General features: G+C 35.1%; 1 protein-coding gene across 4 annotated transcripts in view; it reads left to right on the top strand.

Annotated features, from left to right (window-relative positions):
* Positions 1-23083, top strand: part of VPS13A (vacuolar protein sorting 13 homolog A) — a 228674-nt gene that overhangs the window by 107636 nt on the left and 97955 nt on the right. For all 4 annotated transcript variants that reach the window (XR_013334008.1, XM_077759359.1, XM_077759360.1 and 1 more), the window contains exons 27-35: positions 1526-1605; positions 2318-2377; positions 2810-2963; positions 3681-3797; positions 3876-3979; positions 9656-9823; positions 11687-11991; positions 15741-15888; positions 18569-18719. Coding sequence is in view for 3 of the 4 variants with exons in the window: in XM_077759359.1 (XP_077615485.1) it covers positions 1526-1605; positions 2318-2377; positions 2810-2963; positions 3681-3797; positions 3876-3979; positions 9656-9823; positions 11687-11991; positions 15741-15888; positions 18569-18719 (1287 nt within the window). In the remaining variant the exon portion in view is untranslated. The remainder of the gene's footprint in view (positions 1-1525; positions 1606-2317; positions 2378-2809; positions 2964-3680; positions 3798-3875; positions 3980-9655; positions 9824-11686; positions 11992-15740; positions 15889-18568; positions 18720-23083) is intronic.

Raw genomic sequence — 23083 nt, 5'->3', positions numbered from 1 at the left:
GGCAAAGATATGCTTATATACATCTCAAGGATTTAAGGTCATCATCTCTGGGAACTCCCACCCAGACAAAGCTGTCAGTTAACTACTGTCATGAAAACTACCCTCCCCTTTGTTGAGCCCTGGGTTGAATGAGATCTTTGTATTTGGGAAAGCAAATAAAGTGTTGCAGCCTGAAACCTTAATCACTGCATATGATTTACTCATACATTATAGTTGCATATTCTACACTTGTTCTGTATAGCCCTTGAGAGCTTGAGTGTAGTAGATCTTATTATGATTATCTTTTGTTGAGAAAACCATTATACATAGCGGATACAGAGTTTTACCTTATTGGGCTTTTTTACATCAAGAAACAGTTTGTTCTTGTGATTGGAAAGAAAAGTGAACCAATTTGCTAGTGTTCTCTAGTAATCCACAAGTATTCTAGCAGTTGTAAATTATTTTGTGTATTTTTTGTTTTGTTTTCCTAAGAGCACAAAATAAGAAAACCCTAGCACAGAGGATACTGATACACAGTTGTCACTGCACCTATTTCTTTAATCTTTTTGCCTTTTTTTTTTTTTTTTAGTGGGAGGGTGAGGAAGTGATTAGCACAGTTTCTTATAAATGATCTGTAAATAGTTCTGTGGATAAATGTGTGAGAAAAATTGGGACCTTTTTAAGGATTGAAATGTGAGTAGCATGTTCAGTAGAAGACTGGCTTAATAGCTAATAAGCTTTTGTACCTGGAAGAGTCAGTGGAATATGTTACATTTTTTTCCTCAAAAGTGTTATGATTGATTTGTAGTTCTTTCTTCCACTATCTAGATACTAGTTTCTGGCAGTCATTGTAATTTGGTGATGATAGNCTAATAAGCTTTTGTACCTGGAAGAGTCAGTGGAATATGTTACATTTTTTTCCTCAAAAGTGTTATGATTGTAGTTCTTTCTTCCACTATCTAGATACTAGTTTCTGTCAGTCATTGTAATTTGGTGATGATACTTTAAAGTTTTTGTACAAAACACTGTTTTACAGCAGTTTTACCACTTACTTTCCAGAGTTTTTATCAGAAGACAGGATACAACTAGTGAAGACTAACTACATGGGGTTTATTCTAAACTAATACACGGAAGAACTTATTTTCTCCTCACATACCTGATTGGTCTTCACAAAGACAATAGGTTTTCAGGGAGTCTGGCAGTTTTCTTTCTAGGTATTTCTGTGGTAGGGCTGCAGTTCTTTTCATGTCCTCTCATTGGTCCTAATAACTCGGTTTTTTCTTTAACTGATTGCTACATCTTACCTTACTTCCTCTCTAGGTTTAGAAGGGTAAGACTGTTTAACGCTGTGCCGTAAGAGAAGGGAAGGGAATTGTGGGGAGAAATTACAGCTTTAGAGTTTAAAGGAGGGACCTGACGCGGTTAAGATAAAATCCAAGGTGCAGAACTGACCCAGGAAATTCTTCTTTTCCAGTTATATTAATGTTGCTGGTATTGACTTTCCATTAGATTTTTGTGAAAGAGTAATTTAAAACATTATTTTTAGATGAAAACAAGAAACCAGTTTATTTGGTTACAACACTGGATAATACGATGGAAGATCTGCTAACACTGGAGTATGTGAAGGTAAGCACTTCCATTTGTATGCTTGCTGTGGTGAGTTTACCTCTGAAATGTTGTAATCACATTTTGTAAGTTTACCTAGATTTCGTCTAATCTTCATTATAATGTGATTTTTAAAATTCCTGCAACTTTAAGGTTTTCTTGTTTTGTCATACTTTATTTTAATTTCTAAACATTTCATACAGTAAAATAACAGGCCTGTGTTCTAAGTAGAAATGACATGAAGCTTGACTTTTTTCCCTCCATCAGATAACCAAAGAAAAAACCCCAATTTTTTAATCTTGATGGAATTTAGTATGGATACAATATGAGATAAGCTTTCATTTGATTTCATCATTAATTTTTTTATATACTGTGGTCTACTTCAGATTTATTCCATGTTTTCATAGACTTATTTTTATTTAAGTGCCACATTAATTTAATAATTACTTTATAACAATGCTGAAAGAATATTTTACCACTTTTAAGACCATTTTTACTATTGATGTAGATATTTTAGGGGTTGTGTCGTTTATGCATTATTAAATAGCTTTTTTATGACAAAATCATTCTAGATCTAAAGATATAATGCATAGTATTTGGATACTTGGTAGACAATTCTATCACAATTTTTTTCACATAGAGGAAGAATTGGGAAGAACCTTACAGAGTTATAATTGTATATACATATGTCTTCATAAGATACTAACAGATTTGCTTTTTTCTCTTTGGATAGGCAGAAAAGAATCTACCTAATTTGAAAAGTACTTATAACAATGTTGTACAACTAATTAAGGTATGAGTGAGTAATAATTTATTTTTTAATTAGATACTGTATTTCTGAGTAAACCTATTATGGAAATTGTTTTACAACTAGAACTGTATCCTTGAGGATAAAAATGGAATATTATGAATTTTATTCCTTATTTTGAATATTATTTTTGAGAGAGAGAGAGACATAGAGCACTAGTGGGGGAGGGGCGGAGAGCAAGGGAGATACAGAATCTGAAGCAGGCTCCAGGCTCTGAGCTGTCAGCACAGAGCCCGACACTGGGCTCAAATTTATGAACTGCAAGGTCATAGACTGAGCCGAAGCTGAAAGCTTACCCAACTGAGCCACCCAGGTGCCCCATGAATTTTATTGTTTATAACACATACTGTAGTGCCTTCTACTGAGCAGCAAACAGATATTTATTGACCTCTTACTAAAATCAGCTCTGTTCCTTAGGTGAACTTTTCCTCTTTGGATATTCATTTACATACTGAAGCACTTCTGAATACAATAAATTATTTTAATAATGTATTCCCACAACTGGAAGAAAAACGAGCCTCAGTGTCTGTTGCGGAGACTGAAGACAAAGGAGAGGTCATTAAAAAAATGTGTATGTTTAAAGTCCAACTTCATGTTTTTTACCATGTAGTTCAATAAATTTTAGCTTTTTCTTTGATTTTTTTATATGTAATATTGGCTCCAGAATTCTATTGCCTAAATTAGTATCTAGAAAAATTATTATATATCAGGGAAATTTTAGACAATAGCAAAAGAAAGTATTTACCAGTGAAGAAAATGTGGCTTTTATTTATCATGTCCCTCTTTTTAGTCAAATATCATACAGCATTTGTATTTGATTTGAATTAAAATTCATGCATTTCATATCATAATTTTAGATTAGAAATTTAGAACTAAGAAAATTTGAATCCTGTCAGACCAATTTTTTTAACCATGCATTTCTTAAGCAATGAAAAGTTGCAAGTTTGACCAAGGCAAATGTCACCTTACAATCATTGTGTCTCAAATGATTTATGATTTTATAACTACAATTTTGTAGCGTCATAGGATGACACTACTAAATTGTTAGTCTAGTCTAGTAATAGTTTTTTGTTGTGTCTGTTTCATTTGTTAGGCTTTGTTTTCATTAGGGTTGAATTTTTTTTTTTTTCAGAATTCCCAATTTAGTAGGGAATATCTTAATTTTAATGGAACGAAAACCAGGTTTTCCTCTAGTATTTTTATTTTTTCTTATATTTCAGTTACTTTATAAAGGTAGTGAGGTAACTATTAAAAGTTTTTCCTTATGATTTACAATTTTGTTCTGCAGCTTTAAAACTATCCAAGAATGAAGATATTATTACCTTGCAGATTTTAGCAGAATTATCTTGTTTACAGATCTTCATTCAAGATCAGAAACGTAACATTTCTGAAATTAAGATTGAAGGTAATAAAATTTCAGGAAAAAAATACATTGAGAACTATGAAATGAAAAGCCATTCATTCATCCTTTTTTTTCCCTTAGGACTTGATTCTGAGATAATTATGAGGACTTCAGCCACTGAAATAAATGCAAAGCTAAGGAATATAATTGTCTTGGATTCTGATAAAACAGCTTTATACAAAAAGGTATGAATTTATTTGTATTAAATAATAGTACATCGTAAAATAGGATTGTCTTTTAAGATTGGTCATCGGTATAAATTAGTTGTCGGACTTTAGCATTGTGGCTTATCGAGTTGACAGGTTTGGGATTTAAGGTATCATTGAGTTTGTATTTTAGCTCTGTTGCCTAGTGGCTCTGTGTCCTCATCTCAACTTCTCTTTCTTTATTTGTAAAATGAGGATTAAGGCTCTCATAAGGTTTACATAATACTCTGAAACATAGTTGGGGAGGGAAGGGCGATTACTAAATGTCTTTTTCAATTTTTTTTCTTTTTGTTCTTCAAATACTGTGAACCTTGTGATGCATTTCTGATATCAACAGCAGTGGATATGAAGTCAGACTCAATAGATGAGATTATTTTTTAAATTTATTTTCAGGGATGCTTACTGTAGTAGATCTGTTCACGACGGTAACAGAATGGCTAGTGCTTGCAGAGACAGGGTGTTAGTACTGGGTGTCAGATGGTAAGATTTTTGGACTAGATACCATTGTAAAGTTGGACAGGTAATTTTTGAACAATGGAGCATCTAGGTAAGATGATGTACTTAAGTGAGTAAAGAGAACATTAAGTAGTAGGGTCAGAAAAGACTGAGTTACTTCTTGAGTCAGGAAGTCAGAATCTGGATGTAAAAGGAAACTGTGAAGAGGCTTAGCCAATAATACCGATGAGATACAGTGATGACCTGATTTTTATGTTAAATAAAAATCCTTACTCTTTATGTTTCCTTATTATGGTCTGCTAGCATGAAATAAGAGTGCCAGAGCATCAAAGGTGTGTGGTCCATAGTAATAAGGAACAGGAAATTTTCTAGAAGCCATGGTTTAATGTACTACTTCTACTTTTATTAAAAAAAGAAAAGAACTGAAGCATTTAAGAAGATTATGATTTTGGGGTGCCTGGGTGGCTTAGTCAGTTAAGCGTCCGACTTTNTCTCTGTTTACCCAAGAACCATTGTACAGATGACCATTACTTGTGTGTATTATAACTAACATAGAATCTGGAGGGATTCTAGCTCATCTGACATTCTTATGAAAAAAGATATCATTGTAAATTAGTTTCTTATATCTTCTTTATAGAGAAATGTTTCAAAAGTGAATGTTTACAAGGATCGTCTACTTAATTAATGCTGGTTAATTCTGAGTGGTAGGTACATAAGTATTTCTAATTGTTGGACTTCAGACAGACCTAAGAGTAGATGAGGCACTGATAGAGTAATTTTTGTGGCCTCAAAAATTGAGAGTAAAGGTTTTTTGTTTGTTTGTTTGTTTTATCTTATGTCAGTTTCCTTTGAGAAAAGTACTATAATTACAAGCCTAACAGTCTAAATTCTGGGAGCCAGAATGGTTGAAGAATGTTGGGGAACCTCACCTTTCAGTTTACAGAGTTTTACTTAAAATACCCATTTTTAATTTTATTTACTCCTTTTCTGCACCTGGTATCTCCTATACCATCTCCTCTCTACTCTGCACTTTGTCTTAGGGGCGCCTGGGTGGCTCAGCCAGTTAAGCGTCTGACTTCAGCTCAGATCATGATCTTATGATTTGTGAGTTTGAGCCCCGCGTCAGGCTCTGTGCTGACAGCTCAGAGCCTGGAGCCTGCTTCCGATTCTGTCCCTCCCCCCCACTCATGATCTGTCTCTCAAAAGTTAATAAACATTAAAAAATAAATAAACTTTGTCTTAAACAAATTTCTTGGGCTTTAGGGGGACAGTCACAGGGTCACTCAGGTGACTTGTGGAAGTATTCTGTATTTTTGTTAATAATATTTGGAATATTGCAGTCAGCAAAAGATGCAAAGTCCCTTTCCTGGGGTAAATAATAAATAGTAAATAATAGAAAATGATACTAGGGGAGTGATAAGTACTTTGAAAAACCAATAAAGTAGGATAATATGATAGTGATCCCAATAGCATTTTAGGGTTATCAGGAAATCTCTTTCTGAACATTGAGTGAAATCTGAATCAGTTGTCAGTGTGGAAAGCGCATTCCATGTAGAGGAAATAACAGTTATGAAGGGTTTGTGGCAGAAAGCTGCTGAGCATATTTGGGAGGCCATAAAGGGCCTCAGTAATCCTTTTATAGAATTCTTTACTGTCTCCCCCTCCCCCCATTTATTTTTCCTTTTTAAAGTCAGGTTTGCTTTATTTAAATTCAGTAAAATTTAGACTTTTTAGTGCATATAGTTCCTTGATTTTTGTTGAACAGCTACAGCTGTGTAACTTCCAACTTAAGGATAATATATTACATCTATCACTTCTCAAGAGTTACTCCTGCCCTTTGAAGTAATCCCTTCTCCCCACTCTAGAACCTAGGAATCACTGTTTTGCCATTGCCAGAATATTAAATAAATGAAATACTACAGTATATAGCCTTTTAAGTCTGATTCTATTAGTTAGCATATGAGACTTTAATTTTTGTCTTTTCTGATTTTCTCTTCAGCTGTCTGACTAGAGATTTATCAGTTCTTTTCAAAGAACCAACTTTTGGTTCAATAGAGTGTTCTTTATTTTAAACTCTATGTATTCTCTTTAAAAAATTTTTTTTCCTTCTGCTTCCTTTGGATTTAATTTCTTCTTTTCCTAATTTTTAAGGTAGAGGCTTAGGTTACTGATTTGACATCTTTCTAATGCAGGCATTTACTGCTATAAATTTTCTTTTATACTGCTTTAATTGTATCTTAGAAATTTTGATATGTTTATTTTTATTTTTTTCAATTCAAAATATTTTCTATTTTGTCCTGTGACTTCTTTTTTACCTATGCTTTGTTTAGAAGTATGTTGTTTAACCTCCACGTTTTGATTTCCTTCCCCTCTTTTTGTTGAGCTTCATCATTTTCCATAATTTTCTCTTCTATTTGACCTATTCTGTCCTCTGTTTCTTCCATCCTTGCTGTCACTGTAGCTAGTTTATTTTGCATCTCATTTACAGTATTTCTTAATTCATTGTGACTATTTCTTAGGTCTTTGATCTCTGCTGCAGTAGATTCTCTGCTGTCTTCTGTTCTTTTTTCAAGCCTACCTATTAGTTGTATGACTGTTACCCTAAAGTCTTGTTCAGATACATTGTTTATATCTGTTTTGAGCAATTCTCTGGCTGTCATGTCTTCCTGGATCTCCTTTTGAGGAAAATTCTTCGGTTTCATCATTTTGGATAGGTTTCTGTCTTTTATGTGTTTTAATAGCTTGTTATGCGTCCTGCACCTGCAAGTACTACTATATTAAAAGGGGATCATACACTGTCCAGGGACTGGCACTTCAGGAAGTGCTTTTGGAGTGTGTAGCATGCACTCTGTGGTTGTGTTTTGGCTACTGTACACTGGTCAGTCCTCTGCAAAGCTTCTCGCTTGTAGCTGTGGAGCGTTTGGACCTTCCACCAGTTGTGCTTTGATTTGTTTGCTGGAGTAACCCTGGAAAAAAGGAAAGGGAAGTGGAGCCTCCCTTGTATGATCCTATACAAAAGGAAAAAAGGGGTGAAAAGAAAATTAAAAAGAGAATCAAAAAAACTATAAGTTTTAATCAGAGAGAGAGAGAGAAAGGAAAATAAAGAGGATCTAGCAAAAGTATGAAAAGAATAGAGTAAAACAGAAAAAACATTATATATGTATAAAAAATAAGAATTGACCAAAAACCAAATCAGAAATTATGAGCCTGATTCCAAAAGAAAAAGAGTAGAAAGAGAAAAGAAGAGAAGAAAATGAAGAGAAAAAGAAAAGAAAAAAGGGAAAGAAAAACAGACTAACAGGCAAAAACACAAAGCAGTTGTCTGTTGGTACTTGGCTGTGCTGGTCTGGAGGAGAGGCTCTCTGGTTCGTTCAGTGTCAGTAGATGTGATGTTAGGTAGATAAGCAGTTGCCAGACACGGAGGGGTGGGGTATGGTGTAGGCGGGTCCCACCTCCACTGGGGGCCACTGTGCTGCTTCCTGAAGCCCTATCTTGTTGGTGATGGGGAGAACAACGGTGACACCCCAGTCTCCTCCCCAGATGGGGCATCTCAAACCACACCGCTCCGGCAGCCCTACAGAGTAGCGTGGGAGGTGGGCTTGCTCTGCTCTCCAGTCTTCAGTGCCAGAAGCTCTCAGCTGGGATTCAAAACCCCATGTTCCAACATCTATGTTATGAGCAATCCTGGTTCTGTTGATTTCTCTGTCACACGTTGGATTTTATTTTTCCTTGCTTTTTGTGGTATATCTTAGTTATTGATTGAATACCAGAGATCATGTATAGGAGAGTAGATACTGAAACGAATAGTATTTATGTCTGATAATGAGTCTTTTTTTTATACTGCTAGGCAGTTAGCATGGAGGTTGGGTCAATTTAATGGAGAGTTGAGCTAGCTTTGAGTTTTCTTGTTTAATATGATTGCCTTCATTATACCACTGCTTCAGATTCCTTCAGCTGTATCTTGTGTTGAGGAAGGGGGATGTTGTTGCTAGACGGTTTTATCCTTACATGTTAGGCTGCTTCGTTGGCTTGCAGCCTTGCATTTCTAGTGGTTTTAAGCACAGTTGTGATTTTATAGGTTATCTAGTTCTTTGTTGCTGCTGCTGCTGCTGCTGCTGCTGTCAAGGTTTGGAATGGGCCTTCACCCAGAGTTGTACATTCAAGGCAGAAGCAGAATTCCTTTAGACTTTGTTCAGCCTCGTCTTGCACCTCAGCCTTCAGAGGTCCTTAATATCTTTGGTTCCTGAAGTGTTCTTTGTACCATGTTGGAATTCCCTGGCTTCTAGGAAGAGATGGCCCTTAAGGTTTATACCTTACAGCATTTAGAAGGGTCAAGAAAGCTGTAAACTAAGTTAGTTGGTGATACCTCCGTCTTACAGAATATTTTTGACAATTCACATATGCAGTTTTCTCCCCCATTTTTCACTAGTATTGCAGAGCTTCAGATTTTAAACTGCTGTATGTAGGGGCGCCTGGGTGGCTTAGTTGGTTAAGCAATGGACTCTGGCTCGGGTCATGATCTCACAGTTCATTTGTGGGTTCGAGCCCCGTGTTGGGCTCTCTTGATGGCTCAGAGCCTGGAGCCTGCTTTGGATTCTGTGTCTCCCTGCCCCTCCCCCACTTGTGCTCTCTTTCTCTCTCAAAAATAAATAAGCATTAAAAAAATTTTTTTTTAATAAATAAACTGCTGTACATAAGTCTTGTTCAGCAGTTGAGATGACCCTTCACAAACTAATAAGGAAAAGAAATACAGGAGGATGCTTTTTGAAGGATCTGGAAAACCTATTCACATATGTAAAATAAAGAGCAGTAGGTTTCATTAAGCTGTAGAGGTAGAGAATCTTTGATACGTTTTACAGTGACCAAAGAGTACGTTCATTTGACAACTCTCGGTATGCAAATAATACACACGAAATGAGAATATTCGTATGATCTGATCAGTTTTCTTCTGTTTCCCCCATTTAAAAAAACGTTAAGCAAGACCTACTACACTGGTTTCATGGCCCACAAAGGGAGCTGCCACCACCAGACTGAAAAATCTTGCAGCACAGGCACTAGTCCACGTGTTAGAATTATTGCTCTATTTGTGCTTGGAGGAGTTTCATAATGTGTGTGTGTTTTATTATTTTGTGTTTTAGTTTTGTACTGAAACCACATTTCAAAAATGGATTTTGATAGTTGAATTTTCTCTCACTAAAGGCCGTTTACATCACTGGAAAAGAAGTTTTCAGCTTCAAAATGGTTTCTTTTGTGGATGCAACTGCTGGGCCTGCTTACACAGATATGGATGTGGTTGATGTTCAAGTTAATTTAACTGTTGGTTGCATTGAAGTAGTTTTTATCACAAAATTTCTATGTTCTATATTGGTAAGTACACTAATCATTTTTCAAAAATTTTTTCCTATTATTTGGAAATTAGTTGCCATGTGTCAGACATAGGTGAGGAGCAATAATTCCTCGCTTAATTGCTTTTTCCTGATTTTTCAGAATTTCCTAGGTATCTTTTATCATGACTGAAATGCATAGTGTGTTATGTATATAATGTCATTTTCATCATATTCATAGGAATAGTCCAGTTAATTCAAGGATACATATTAATGTATTAAATGTATGTACATTATATACCATGCATAGGATTTGTTATATATATTAATTGAATTCTTTATATCTAATTGGTTTACATCTTTGTTTTTACCTGACTTCCAACTCTAATTAAAAATACTAAATATAAGGACATCTGGATGGCTCAGTCAGTTAAGCATCCAGCTCTTGATTTTGGCTCAAGTCATGATCTCACAGTTGGTGGTGCGAGCCCCACATCGGGCTCTGTGCTGACAGTATGGAACATGCTTGGGATTCTTTCTCTCCCTCTCTCTCTCTGCATCTCTCTTTCAAATAAACTTAAAAAAAAAAACAAAACTATATAATTGAAATTTGTTTTGGTCTCACCTAAGTGATCATTATGGAAATTATATTTTCTATTGCATATTCTATCTGGGGTTTTAAGGGTTTAGAATTAATTTCTGCATAATACTGCCATGTAGTGTTTGATTTCCTTTTCTGCTTTTCAGTTACTTTTTTCCTGAGAATGTCATACATGTTTTTATGACTTTAGTATTCACTTGTTTAAAAATGTCTTTAAATTTTGGTGCATAAACTAGGTAATTAGCTAATTCTAAAATGTTGTTATTTTTGTGATCTTTTTTAATTTAATTTTTCTAAAGTTTACTTATTTTTGGGGAGAGAGAGCGTGAGCATGAGTGGAGGAAGGGCAGACAGAGAGGAGACAGAGAATCCCAGACTGTCAGCCCAGAGCCCTATGTGGGGCTCTAACTCACAAACCGTGAGATCATGACCTGAGCTGAAGTCAACAGTCAAATGCACTGAGCCACCCAGGTGCCCCTTTTTTAAATAAAATGTTTATTTGTTTTTGAGAGAGAGAGAGAGAAAGAGAGAGAGAGAATTCAAGTCTTAAATTACTGAAAATAGGGGTGCCTGGGTGGCTGGGTTGAGCATCCAACTCTTGGTTTCAGCCTCAGGTCATGATCATTCCTGAGTTCAAGCCCTGCTTTGGTCTCTGCATTGGCAGTGCAGAGCCTGCTTGCAATTCTCTGGCTCCTTCTGTCTCTGCCCCTCCCCCTGCTCACCCTGGCTGTCTGTCTCAAAACAAATAAACTTAAAAATTAAAAACATTCCATTATAAAAAAATTACTGAAAATAAATTGTTTGGAAATAACTACTGAAAAATTATTTGAAAATTAAGTATAATTCTAGATATATTTTATGTCACTGAAAGTTTTCTAGATGTCAGAATTTAAAAACTTCAGAATTCTGGACAGACATTTTATTATTTTTTTAAGTTACTTTCTGGCTTACAAACAGAAATAAGCTGTCCTTTGAGGTTGTATAAGAGAATACAGTGTGATTGCTTAGCCATTAGGGAAAGTGTGACAATAGTGAAAATAGGTATCAGTGAAACCTTGCAATATCTGCATGTCACTCTCTTCCAGGGACAAAATTTTTGTTGTGTTTCTGTATCTGTATGTTGTTCTTAATCAATTTTCATTGGAAAAAAATTGAGATTTAGTACAGATAACCAGACTTGGATAAAGAATGCTTGGTTGTACCAAGAAAAATTTTTCTCATGGAAGTGAAATCCTCAATATCAATATGCATTTAGTAATCATTCATTAATGGCAACCTTAATAATATAATTGTGTTACCTTTTAGGCTTTCATAGATAATTTTCAGGCAGCTAAACAAGCTTTGGCTGAGGCCACTGTTCAGGCAGCAGGAATGGCAGCCACTGGTGTGAAAGAACTGGCACAGAGGAGTTCTAGAATGGCATTGGATGTTAACATCAAAGCCCCAGTGGTGGTCATCCCACAGTCTCCAGTTTCTGAAAATGTTTTTGTTGCTGACTTTGGACTAATTACAATGACAAATACATTCCATATGATAACAGAGAGTGAGAGCAACCCCCCACCCATTATTGATTTGATAACAATACGGCTGAGTGAAATGCGACTGTACAGGTAAGCCCATCTTAGGCACGTTGGTGGAGAATGTCATCTTTTTCTGACTTTTTACATGAAAGGTTTTGGTATCCTGAGTTTTCTGTTTACAGGGAGATTTTAATTTATTATAGCTATACTAATTTTGTGATTCTCCCTTCCCCAAGTTTTTTGGCAAGATTAATTATACTCTTCCAGTTTTTTGAAAACCTAGATAGTATTTGAAAAATGCTTCTAGGTAACCAGAAAGACTAAACAATTTCTCTCTCAGGGATGACTGTTGTCTGATGTTCTATGTCTTGAAAATCAATTTTTAATGTATTTTGTGTGAGTTTTTTTGGAGAGGGAGATGAGTTGTTTCAGTCAGTATGATAAATTCGGTTCATGTTATTTCATGTTGCATGGAAGGAGAAATTTAAGTGCCTCATATACCCTGTTGCTGTGCTAGAAACAAGAAGTAATGTAATGAGCAGTCTATATGAGGTAAGATGGAGCAATGTAGAAAAAACACTGAATTCTCTAATGGGTAAAGTACCTTGGAAGCTGTTGTCTGACTTTGGTATGGAGATCTATAGAGAGATTGGAAGGCACTTGGACTATGTGTGTAGATTTTAGGAAGGTGTTTGGACTTCCAGATTTGGGTGTCCTTAGTAATACTGAACTGTCTATTAAAGTCACTGAACAAGTGATATCCCATAGTTTGTAGAGTGGGACATATGGGACAGAATGCTGATGAATGCCAATACATAAGGCATATATATTTCTCAAAATAGACTAGAGACTAGGAAAAGGCAGGCAGAGAGATGGGGGTATTCTGTTCTTCTATTTCATTATTTCTGCACATTTATGTTAAATAATAATTACATTTTTTTGCATCATGAATTCTTCTTTTTCGTTAACAGTATGTTGTAAATATTTCTCGATATTATTTTGAGTGCAAAATTATTTCTAAATATTTCATTTTATTCTGTTTTTAAAAATTTGCTACCTGTTGTTAAAAAGTTAATTTGATTCTGAGGGTTTTTTTTTGTTTTGTTTTTGTTTTTAACTGTTATAAACAACACTACAGTGATTGATATCATGACATCCTACTCAGGTCTTTAGGATAATTCATTTCCTACAGATGAATTTCTAGAGATACAGTTACTCAGTTATATACTTATAGGTTTTCCGTGAAATGGTTTTCAAATTCTTGATATTTGGAAATTCAGTTTGGTTTCAGCTTCATAGAAAAGCACATAAAGACAAAGAAGTTTTCANAGAGACTAGGAAAAGGCAGGCAGAGAGATGGGGGTATTCTGTTCTTCTATTTCATTATTTCTGCACATTTATGTTAAATAATAATTACATTTTTTTGCATCATGAATTCTTCTTTTTCGTTAACAGTATGTTGTAAATATTTCTCGATATTATTTTGAGTGCAAAATTATTTCTAAATATTTCATTTTATTCTGTTTTTAAAAATTTGCTACCTGTTGTTAAAAAGTTAATTTGATTCTGAGGGTTTTTTTTGTTTTGTTTTGTTTTTTAACTGTTATAAACAACACTACAGTGATTGATATCCTGACATCCTACTCAGGTCTTTAGGATAATTCATTTCCTACAGATGAATTTCTAGAGATACAGTTACTCAGTTATATACTTATAGGTTTTCCCTGAAATGGTTTTCAAATTCTTGATATTTGGAAATTCAGTTTGGTTTCAGCTTCATAGAAAAGCACATAAAGACAAAGAAGTTTTCATTTTTGTGACAACCTGTGTTGAAATTATTTTGTTGCAAAGCTACTAATTGCATTATAGGATATTTAAAAAGTTACTTATAGTACTTCTATAAGGAAAGTTGTAAAACCTGACCCATGGCCAGAAAGAAATCTTGAATAAATGTGGGGAGAATATTTTCCTAGACCTAATATTATAACGATGTCAGTTTGTATACATTGATTTATACATTTAATGTACTCTCAGTAAAAATGAAATACTTCTTTTTAAAGTCTTCCTAAATCATTATAAAGTTTTAAAATATATATAAATAGGGGACAAGATGTCTCAAAAATGTTTTTTAAAAGAAGAAATTGAGGGCGCCTGGGTGGCTCAGTCAGCAGCTGACTGTCCAACTTCAGTTCAGGTCACGATCTTGATCTCACCGTTAGTGAGTCTGAGCTTCAAATCAGGCTCTGAGCTGTCAGCACAGAGCCTGGAGCCTGATTCAGATTCTGTGTCTCCCTCTGTCTCTGCCTCTCCCCTGACTCATGCTCTGTTTCTCTCTTTCTCAAAAATAAATAAACATTAGAAAATTTTTTTAAATAAAAGAAGAAATTGAAATGAAGAATGATAACATTAGAGGTACTACTAAAATATATAAACTTGCACTGAATACCTCTAAAATGTATTATAAACTACAGTGATTAAAATAATGAAACAGAATGGAAAGATAAGCAGCAACTGACCTTATGTGTGTCCTCATTATTCATATATACATGACTATACCCAAACACGCACACACAATCTGCATTATTCTCAGTTACCATATGTGTGAACTTCCCCAGTCACTAAAACTTATTTGTAACCCCAAAATCAATACTCATGGCATTTCTGCAGTTATTTCTGCATGTGCATATCTGTGAGCAATGTTGATCTTCCAAAACCTATGGTCCCAACTGAGGTATCTGACAAAGTGACATTCTGTCTTCTTATTTCAGCAAACAAGTGTTCAGTACATGGCATACTGCAATTACCTAAGCCAAAGACTGACAATACAACATAGAATCAGATGAAGTAGTCCTGTTTTTTTCATGAAGCTTTTATCTTTATTTTTTTAAATGGTTAGTTTTGAGAGAGGGAGAGACAGAGCGTGAGTGGGAAAGGGGCAGAGAGGGAGACGGAGGATCCAAAGCAGGCCCTAGGCTCCGTGCTGACGGCAGAGCCTGATGCAGGGTTCAGACTGACCAACCACAAGATCAGGACCTGTGCCGAAGGCAGGTACTTAACCAACTGAGCCACCCAGGGGCCTCATCATGAACCTTTTATTTCTTTTTATTTTTTTAATTTTTTTTTTTTTTAAATTTCTGATAAAGACAGCGTGAGCAGGGGAGGGTCAGAGAGAGAGACACACACAGAATCCGAAACAGTCTCCAGGATCTGATCTAGCTGTCAGCACAGAGCCCGACACAGGGCTCAAACACACGAACCATGAGATCATGACCTGAGCCAAAGTCAGACACTTAACCGACTGAACCACCCAGGCGCCCCAAACCTTTTCTTTCTAAATGAAATTGCAGAGAACACAGTAAACTATTAACTGTAGGGAACAAACTGATGGTTACTAGAGGGGAGGTGGAGGGGGGAATGGGTGAAAGGGATTAAGAGTACAGTTATAATGATGAGTACTGAGTAATATATAGAATTGTTGAATCCCTATATTGTACACTTATGTGTTAATTATACTGGAATTTTAAAAACTAAAAATAATTTTTAAAATATATGGAGATCTTATTTTAAGGATTTACTCTATCAACTTGTGTATTTTTGGCACTTTTTAACAAATTGTAAAATCTTCTAAAAATTCATTTCTCTGTAATATGGAGCACTTGAGCTCAGAAAAAATCACCTATGTTTACAGTGGGATGGACTGTCATTTTCACTTGGAAAGCTGGATAGATGTTATTTTTCTCGTCTTATACAAATTATTGATTTTTGCTATTTGTATATAGAATGGTAAAAATTATTTTTTACTATGTGTATATGTGAAACAAAACTATTTTTACTTACAGGACTCAATTTATTGATGATACATACCAAGAAGTACTGGATCTGCTACTGCCATTAAATCTTGAGGTGATTGTTGAGCGAAATTTATCTTGGGAGTGGTACCAGGAAGTTCCTTGTTTTAATGTAAATGCTCAGCTAAAGCCCATGGAGGTAATTTTTTTTGGATGCTTATTGATTTCTGTTTTGTTGGTTAAAAATAGTGCTTGGAAACATAAGATATTTTGGGTGTATATATTACATACTGATCAACTTTGTCAAAGTTGAAATATAGTAGCTATAGTAACTTAGAATTTATTGAATGTTTTCTGTTCATTCAGCAAACATTTGAGTGACTGCTCTGTGGTAGGTTTTATGCTATATACAGAGACGGTGGCAAAAAAAGCTATGGCACTGCCACTGGGTTCCTGGAATCTAACTAGTCTAATGCAAGGGCGGGAACTTAGTGAAGACGTCTAAGCTGGAAATAATAATTTGAAAGTCACCAGCACCTAGATGGTATTTAAAGCCATGATGACATATGATATAGCCTAGAGAAAGTCCTAGAAGAAATGGAAAAGGTTGACAATGAAAATGGCAAATGGGTCATTTACATAACCTTACTTCCCTATTGATTGATACTGCTTCACAGATCTTTAATATAAATTCCTATTTTCCCTCTTGACTGAATGGAAGTCACAACTGTATCACTGCTTTGCTGAAGTGACAGCAACATATACTCTGTCTGGAAGATTACTTTAAGAAACCTACTTAACATATCCTCTTCCTCCTCCAATTTCCTTTCCATTTCTCTCTATAAAAAGTGTATTCAAAAAGAGAAAACTATCATTTTTAAAGGTTTCAGATTTTTAATTGAGAAATATGTTTCAAATTTGAAACATGATCATCTGAACTGAAAATCTTTAAGCTCATAGTGTATAAGATCATATGGACTCCCTAACTTAAAAATGGAAAATGTTTTCTTAAGATAAAAATTGAAGTCTCTTTATACTGATAAGACAACAAATCAACACTTTAAAAACATAAGTAGCATGGTTCACCCAGCATACTGCACAAATGTTGGGAGTGGCCTTAGGCAGATCTTTGTGGGGCAGCCGGGACATCATTTTGCTTCACTCTTCTCGAGGAAGATCCATGCAGAATGTTCAGGTGAACCTTTGCAGACTCTCTGTAAAGGCCCAGCTTCCATCCAGGGCAGATGAAATTGGGTCTTCCCTCTCCTGATCCACCTGAATAGTTAGCAGATATGAGCATGGGTCCCATATTTGACCCCTCCTGGATCAGGGAAAGGTTGGAATCAGTTACTCCAATGCATCTAGACTAAGTACTGCAGCCTCTGACTTCTGACTTGTCAGACTTTTATGGATGGCAGAATAGCCTGTCTTACCATGTAGGAGCCATAGACCAGCAGCCCTAGAATCCTTATAATCCTTCTAACTTCCTTCGCTGAGCTGTTGGCAAGAGTGAAGATTGATGATTAATATCAGTATTTTGGGGGGCATTCAATATACATGACTAATTGAAAGATGTGGTTTAGATGTAGTTGTAATACTTCAGCTTATTAATTTATATGAACATACTATTTTTAAAATACCAGGTATGTAATAAACACAGGGTAAGTGTCATGAATAAAAGCAAAGCAAAGCATAAGTAGCATGAATAAGATATACATGGACTTAATCTTAAAACACTAGATTAGCAGATCATCTTTGAAATGCAGTCAAAGGAATCCTGGTACAAACAAAAGTGCTAAATTTTGTGGTGTTAAAATTATTTCCTTGAGGTGATTGAGCATATCAACTTAGAACTCATAGCGTTTGTTTTTGTCTTTCATATAATTGCTATTGTATTACAGTTCTCCAGAGAAACATAATCAAAAGGTGTGTGTGTGTGTGTGTGTGTGTGTGTGTGTGTGAATATGTAGACACTTGGTCTGGGTGTAGTAGACTGACTTCTTGACTTCTTGATGACTCAATTTTATCCTCTCCCTGACACAGAGGATGAGGTTCAGGAGGGGTCAAACATCTGGTCTCCTGAGGTGGACTGCACCAGCTGTTAACTACTGGGGTGGATCATGAAGACCCAATTTCATCCTGGTTGGTCTGCCCCAGAAGGCAGCTGGGCATTTATAGATGGTCATTGCATCATATATATATTCTATATACATATCATGTATATAACATCTCGGATAATATTGGACCAAATATCTGGATACTGTGACTTGGCCAAGTTGACATCTAATTAATCAACACAGTTTTCATTACAGGTCTTATGTTTGTGATTTTAGGCTAACTTCACAACACAAGGGGTTTTGAGTTACTGCATGAGTTCTTTAAGAGGATTTAAGGGTGATATTTGACAATTTAGCCTCAGCTTCTCATATAAAGTCAGGATATATTTTTTATACTGATGACTTCTGTGAGGTTCAAATGAAATCATGTAAAACACATTGTGAACTATTTTTCATGATGCAAATCATTATTTTGATAAATTTCCATTTGTAAATTGAGGTGCTTAGTAACCCAAAAAATGCATAGTGTCTAGATAAAGGGGAAACTTCATTTTAAGGGTTTTAAATTATTAGGTTCATTGGTGTATTCTAAGAAAAAACTTTTATTCATAGTTTTCATTGGAATTGACATCTAATTTATATATTTCACAAGGTACTAAAGATCACATGGTCATTTAGGAAACTCATTATGTTAGTAGAAATATCTAATGCATTAAAGTATTGGCTTGTAGAGGACGGAAATGAACACTTACTTTTCTGTGTAAGAGAATTTTGAACTACATAAAGCAGTAATGTCAAAATAAGCAAGTCTTCTCTTCACAGTTCATTCTTAGTCAAGAAGATTTAACGACTATTTTTAAAACATTACATGGCAATATACGGTATGAAGAAGGCTATGGTGCCTCTCCTGCAGGAGTCAAAGATCAACAAAGTATTACTGGTGGCACTACTACTGCTTCACCCCATTTACAAGGTATGGTCTTAACTTCACGTTAGCCCTCCCCATCTCCTTCTCCATCCCCTGCTTTCCGTCTTCTATCCTTCTTTCCATTCTCTGGTTTGAGTTTTTGGAAAATGAGATTTATAGATTTTTTTTTTAAAGTTCTCTAAATTGAGTATCTCTAAATTGTCTGTTATTAGACATTCTGTTAATTTTTTTCCTTTGAATCAAAATTCCTAATCATATCGTGACAAAATCCCTTAGTATTTATTCTTATTGTGTCAACTACCCCATACATCTTTATTTTCAATTTTTCTCACCGTCCTCCTCTTCTCCCTATTCCTAGTGCAGCATATCTCCCAGACAGAATATTTTTACATTAGGAGTATCAAAATATTAAGGATATTGATAGAGAACGATCACTAATAAGTGATGAACTTCAGCAAGTATCTGCAAGATAGATAGGTGGAGCGGAGCAGAGGGAAATGTAACTTCGTGCATCTAAAGTTGGATTTACTGTGCTGTGTGGAACCTGACTGGGTCATTTAGGGCTGGGATGATGATGCTTCACAAGAATAAAGTTCACTTTCTGGCATTTTGGGGAATCCTCAAACCTGCCTACCTCAAAATGAAACCTCCTAGTCCACCAGATCCACTCTTGCAAACCCCTGAGATAATATACAACTTTTTTGTGTGCCAGGGAAACACAAAAACAACCCTGCATGTATAACATTATAGGAAACTCTATCCTTATTGACTACAATAACCAGTGTAGTCCTTTATTGTTAAAATATTCATGGTCAGAATAAGGAAATGGCAAGAAGGTAAGCATGAAAGAAACCAAGTTAACAAAAACTGTTTTGAGGTAATAGAATAGAATGTAAACAAACAGAAAACAAACTCTAATTCATAATCAGAGGATTTTGAGAATACAGAAACTGAATCCTACCATCACTACGTTCCACCCTCTCAAGAAAGAGTTCTTAGAACCCAAAAATACAGTGAAATTTTGAAACGGAACAAATGCACTAAACATGATGTTAAAATGTAAGTACTGAGTTGGAACATATAGTTGATATAAAATCAACTGTCATGACACTGAGGAAAAATAAGCCATAGAAATAAAAAGTGAGATAAAACTTAAAAATGAAAGACCTTTAACTACCTTGGGGCACCTGGGTGGCTCAGTCATAAGTATCTAACTCTTGATCTCAGCTCAGGTCATGAACTATGACCTGAGGTTTATGAAATGGGGCCTCACATTGTGCTCTGTGCTGACAGTGCAAAGACTGCTTAGAATTCTCTCTGTGTCCCACCCCTGCTTGTGCTCGCTGTCTCTCTGTCTCTCTCTCCCTCCACACCCCCGGCAAAATACATAAATTAAAAAACAAATAGACTGTTAGTTCAGAAGTTGCAATCCAGAGCCATAAGTATGTTAGGAGAAGAACCTTTGAAAGAACTAATAGAAAATCTCCAGAGCTAAAAAAAAAAAAAAATACGGAAATGAATTCCTGCATATAAAAAAAATCTAAGTTTCAAGCAGATTGAATAAACAAAGACTGCCCATGCAAACACATTTTGATGAAATGTCAAAACCACAAAGGTAAAATTTATAGTTTCAGAAAAACAGGCTTTTTATTAGGGGATTGGAAAAAGAGTTGTTGGAATTAGGTTACAATGAACAGAATTGGATAGGATGAGGTAGATGGATGGTAAAAGACAATGAAGTACTATAGTCAGATATCTAAGAAAAAATGATTTTGAAGTTAGGATTCTGTATATGGTCAAACCATAAAATGTGAAAACACAATAATTCCCAATTTCTAGTGACTCAAAGTTTACTTCCTGCATACTCATTCATAGATTAGTTTGAAATATAATCTAGCAAAACAAACAAGGAATCCAAAAAAAAGGAAAACATGAGATCCAAAAGCAATGGGCCTACTCAGGAGTGCATTGAAAAGGAATCCCAAAATTATCTGTTTTATTGGGCTAGGATGTTCTTGGTTTTCATTAAAGGGGAATTCAGAATGCCTTAAGAAAAAATTTTAAGAACTGAAAAATGTCTTTAAAAAGAAAAATAGCATAAGTTTTATATAATATATAGAATGAGGGATTAATTAGCTATGTAAGTGATATGGAAAGGAAGACATGCTTTTGGTTCCTAAGAAGGGAGCTATCTCTACTATACAGTCTGGGCCAGAAGTAAAGTAGATTTACGTTTTGCATGATTTTGAGCCATCATTAGAATGTGAGAAGAGATCCTCTCTTTTATAAGAGACAGACTAGTTGTGATATAACAGTAGAGGAAGTGTTAATAATAAACTATTATTGTCTTCACTGAAAATTATCACATAGCCATAGTTAACACATGGAAGACTTAACTATGTAAGAATGCAAATGTTATTAACTATGTTAACATGGAAATGGAGACATAACTGACCAAAGCTGGAAAAGAAGAAGATGGGACAGATAGAGGAAGTGGTAAGGACTCAAAATAGTGGGGAGCGTAAAGATAATGTTCTACAATGAAACAAAAAAATAGACATTTAAACACATTACTGTTTTAATCATTTTCTTGAAATTTATGCATACAACAAAGTGGAAGGAATAAGGTAATGAACCCAGATGTACTCATTGACCCAGTGTCAACAACTAGTATCATGTGACTGTCTTTATTACTGCTATAACTCTGCTTTTTCTTCCCCTACTCCCACCCCACTAAATGATTTTAAAGAAAATCTCAGATGATCTACCTTTAATTGGTATTTAAGCAGTCAGTAAGAACTTCACTTTTTAAATGTAGTCACAGTAACATTGTCACCCCTAAAAATATAGCTATACTCCGTATAAACCGTGAAAATATCCTGGTAGGCTTCATTTTCTCCTGATTGTCCCATAAATGCTTCTTTACAAATTTGGGGTATTTTTAAATAATGATAAATAGACCAATTCATAAGGAAGATTCAACAACTTTAAATCTACCTAAGAACAGAGCATCAAAATTTATGTGGCAAAAATTGACAAAACTAAAGGAAGAAATATACCTATACAGAATCATAGTTGTGTATTTAGCACCCCACTCTTAGTAATTAATAGAATTAGACCAAAAAAAGTCAGAATATAGAATATTTGAACACTGTTAATAAAATTCACCTAATTGACATCAATATAATACTACATTCAACAATTGCAGAATGCACTTCTTTTAAAAGAGCTCTCAGAATATTCACAAGGAAAGACCATTCTGGGAGGCCATAAAATTTTCTGACCACATGGAATTAAATTAGAAATTATTAGAAATAGGATGTCAAAGAAGCTTGAAATGCTTGGCATTAAACACTTTTTAAATAACCTGTGGGTCAAAAAAGAAAAGAATAGGGATATTAGAAAATTGTTTACACAGGAAAATAATTAACATAAAACATACCAAAATTTCGGAATGCAACTAAAGCAGTGCATTTTGTACCTCAAAAGGATTTGATTAGGAAAAAAAAGAGTTTAAAGGATTAAATCTTTTGCCTGGAGAAAGTAGAAAAGAGCAAATTAAACCCAAAGTAAATAAAGGAGTAATACAGATATGAGTAGAAATGAATGGAAGAGAAATGGGTAAACAGTAGAAAAACTGGCAACGTCAGAGATTATTTTCATTGGAAAAAACTAACAAAATCAGTAAACTCTTCAGAGGGGGGAAAGAAAAAAATTACCAGTATCAGAGTTAGATAGATACTGCAGATCACTACCAGGATAAGGGACTTTTGTGAGTAATTTTGTGAGTAATTTGTGACCATGAATTTTGTGAGTAATTTTGTGAGTAATTTGTGACCATGAATTCTGTAACTTGTTTGAAATGGACAAATTACTTGGAAAACACAAACTTGCCAAAATTGGCATAATAAGAAATAATAAATCTGAGTAGCCCTGTATCTGTTAAAGGATTTGAATTTCAGTGGTGAATTCTGTAAAATATTTAAGTTAGGAATAATACCAATGTTATACAGTCTTTTCTGGAAAATAGAGGAAGGGGGATCCCTAGCGATTTTCTAAAACAAGCATTACTCTGATAACAAGGAAAAGAAAAGGTCTGTTCAGGAAAAGAATTTTGGGGTGCCTGGTAGCTCATTTGGTTAAGTGTTTGATTCTTCCTTTTGGCTCCAGTCATGTTCTTGAGTTTGAGGGATCGAGCCCTATGCTGCTACAGCGTGGAGCCTGCTTGGAAAATTTTTCTTTCTTTCACTCTCTCCCCTTCCCCCCCACCCCAAATAAATGAGCATTTTTTAAAAATCACACAATGGGTGGTCACCTGGGTGAACTGGTAGTTATTGATAGAGAAATAAGGCCAGGAGAGGATTAGTAGGTCTAAAGAGTAGAAAGAAGTAAGAACACTTTTTTCCACA

Source organism: Crocuta crocuta, unplaced genomic scaffold (genome assembly GCF_008692635.1).
Source record: "Crocuta crocuta isolate KB4526 unplaced genomic scaffold, BGI_CrCroc_1.0 scaffold41, whole genome shotgun sequence".
Classification (NCBI taxonomy): domain Eukaryota; kingdom Metazoa; phylum Chordata; class Mammalia; order Carnivora; family Hyaenidae; genus Crocuta; species Crocuta crocuta.
The sequence above is the reverse complement of the archived record's forward strand: the minus strand, read 5'-3'. Positions and strand labels throughout refer to the sequence as shown.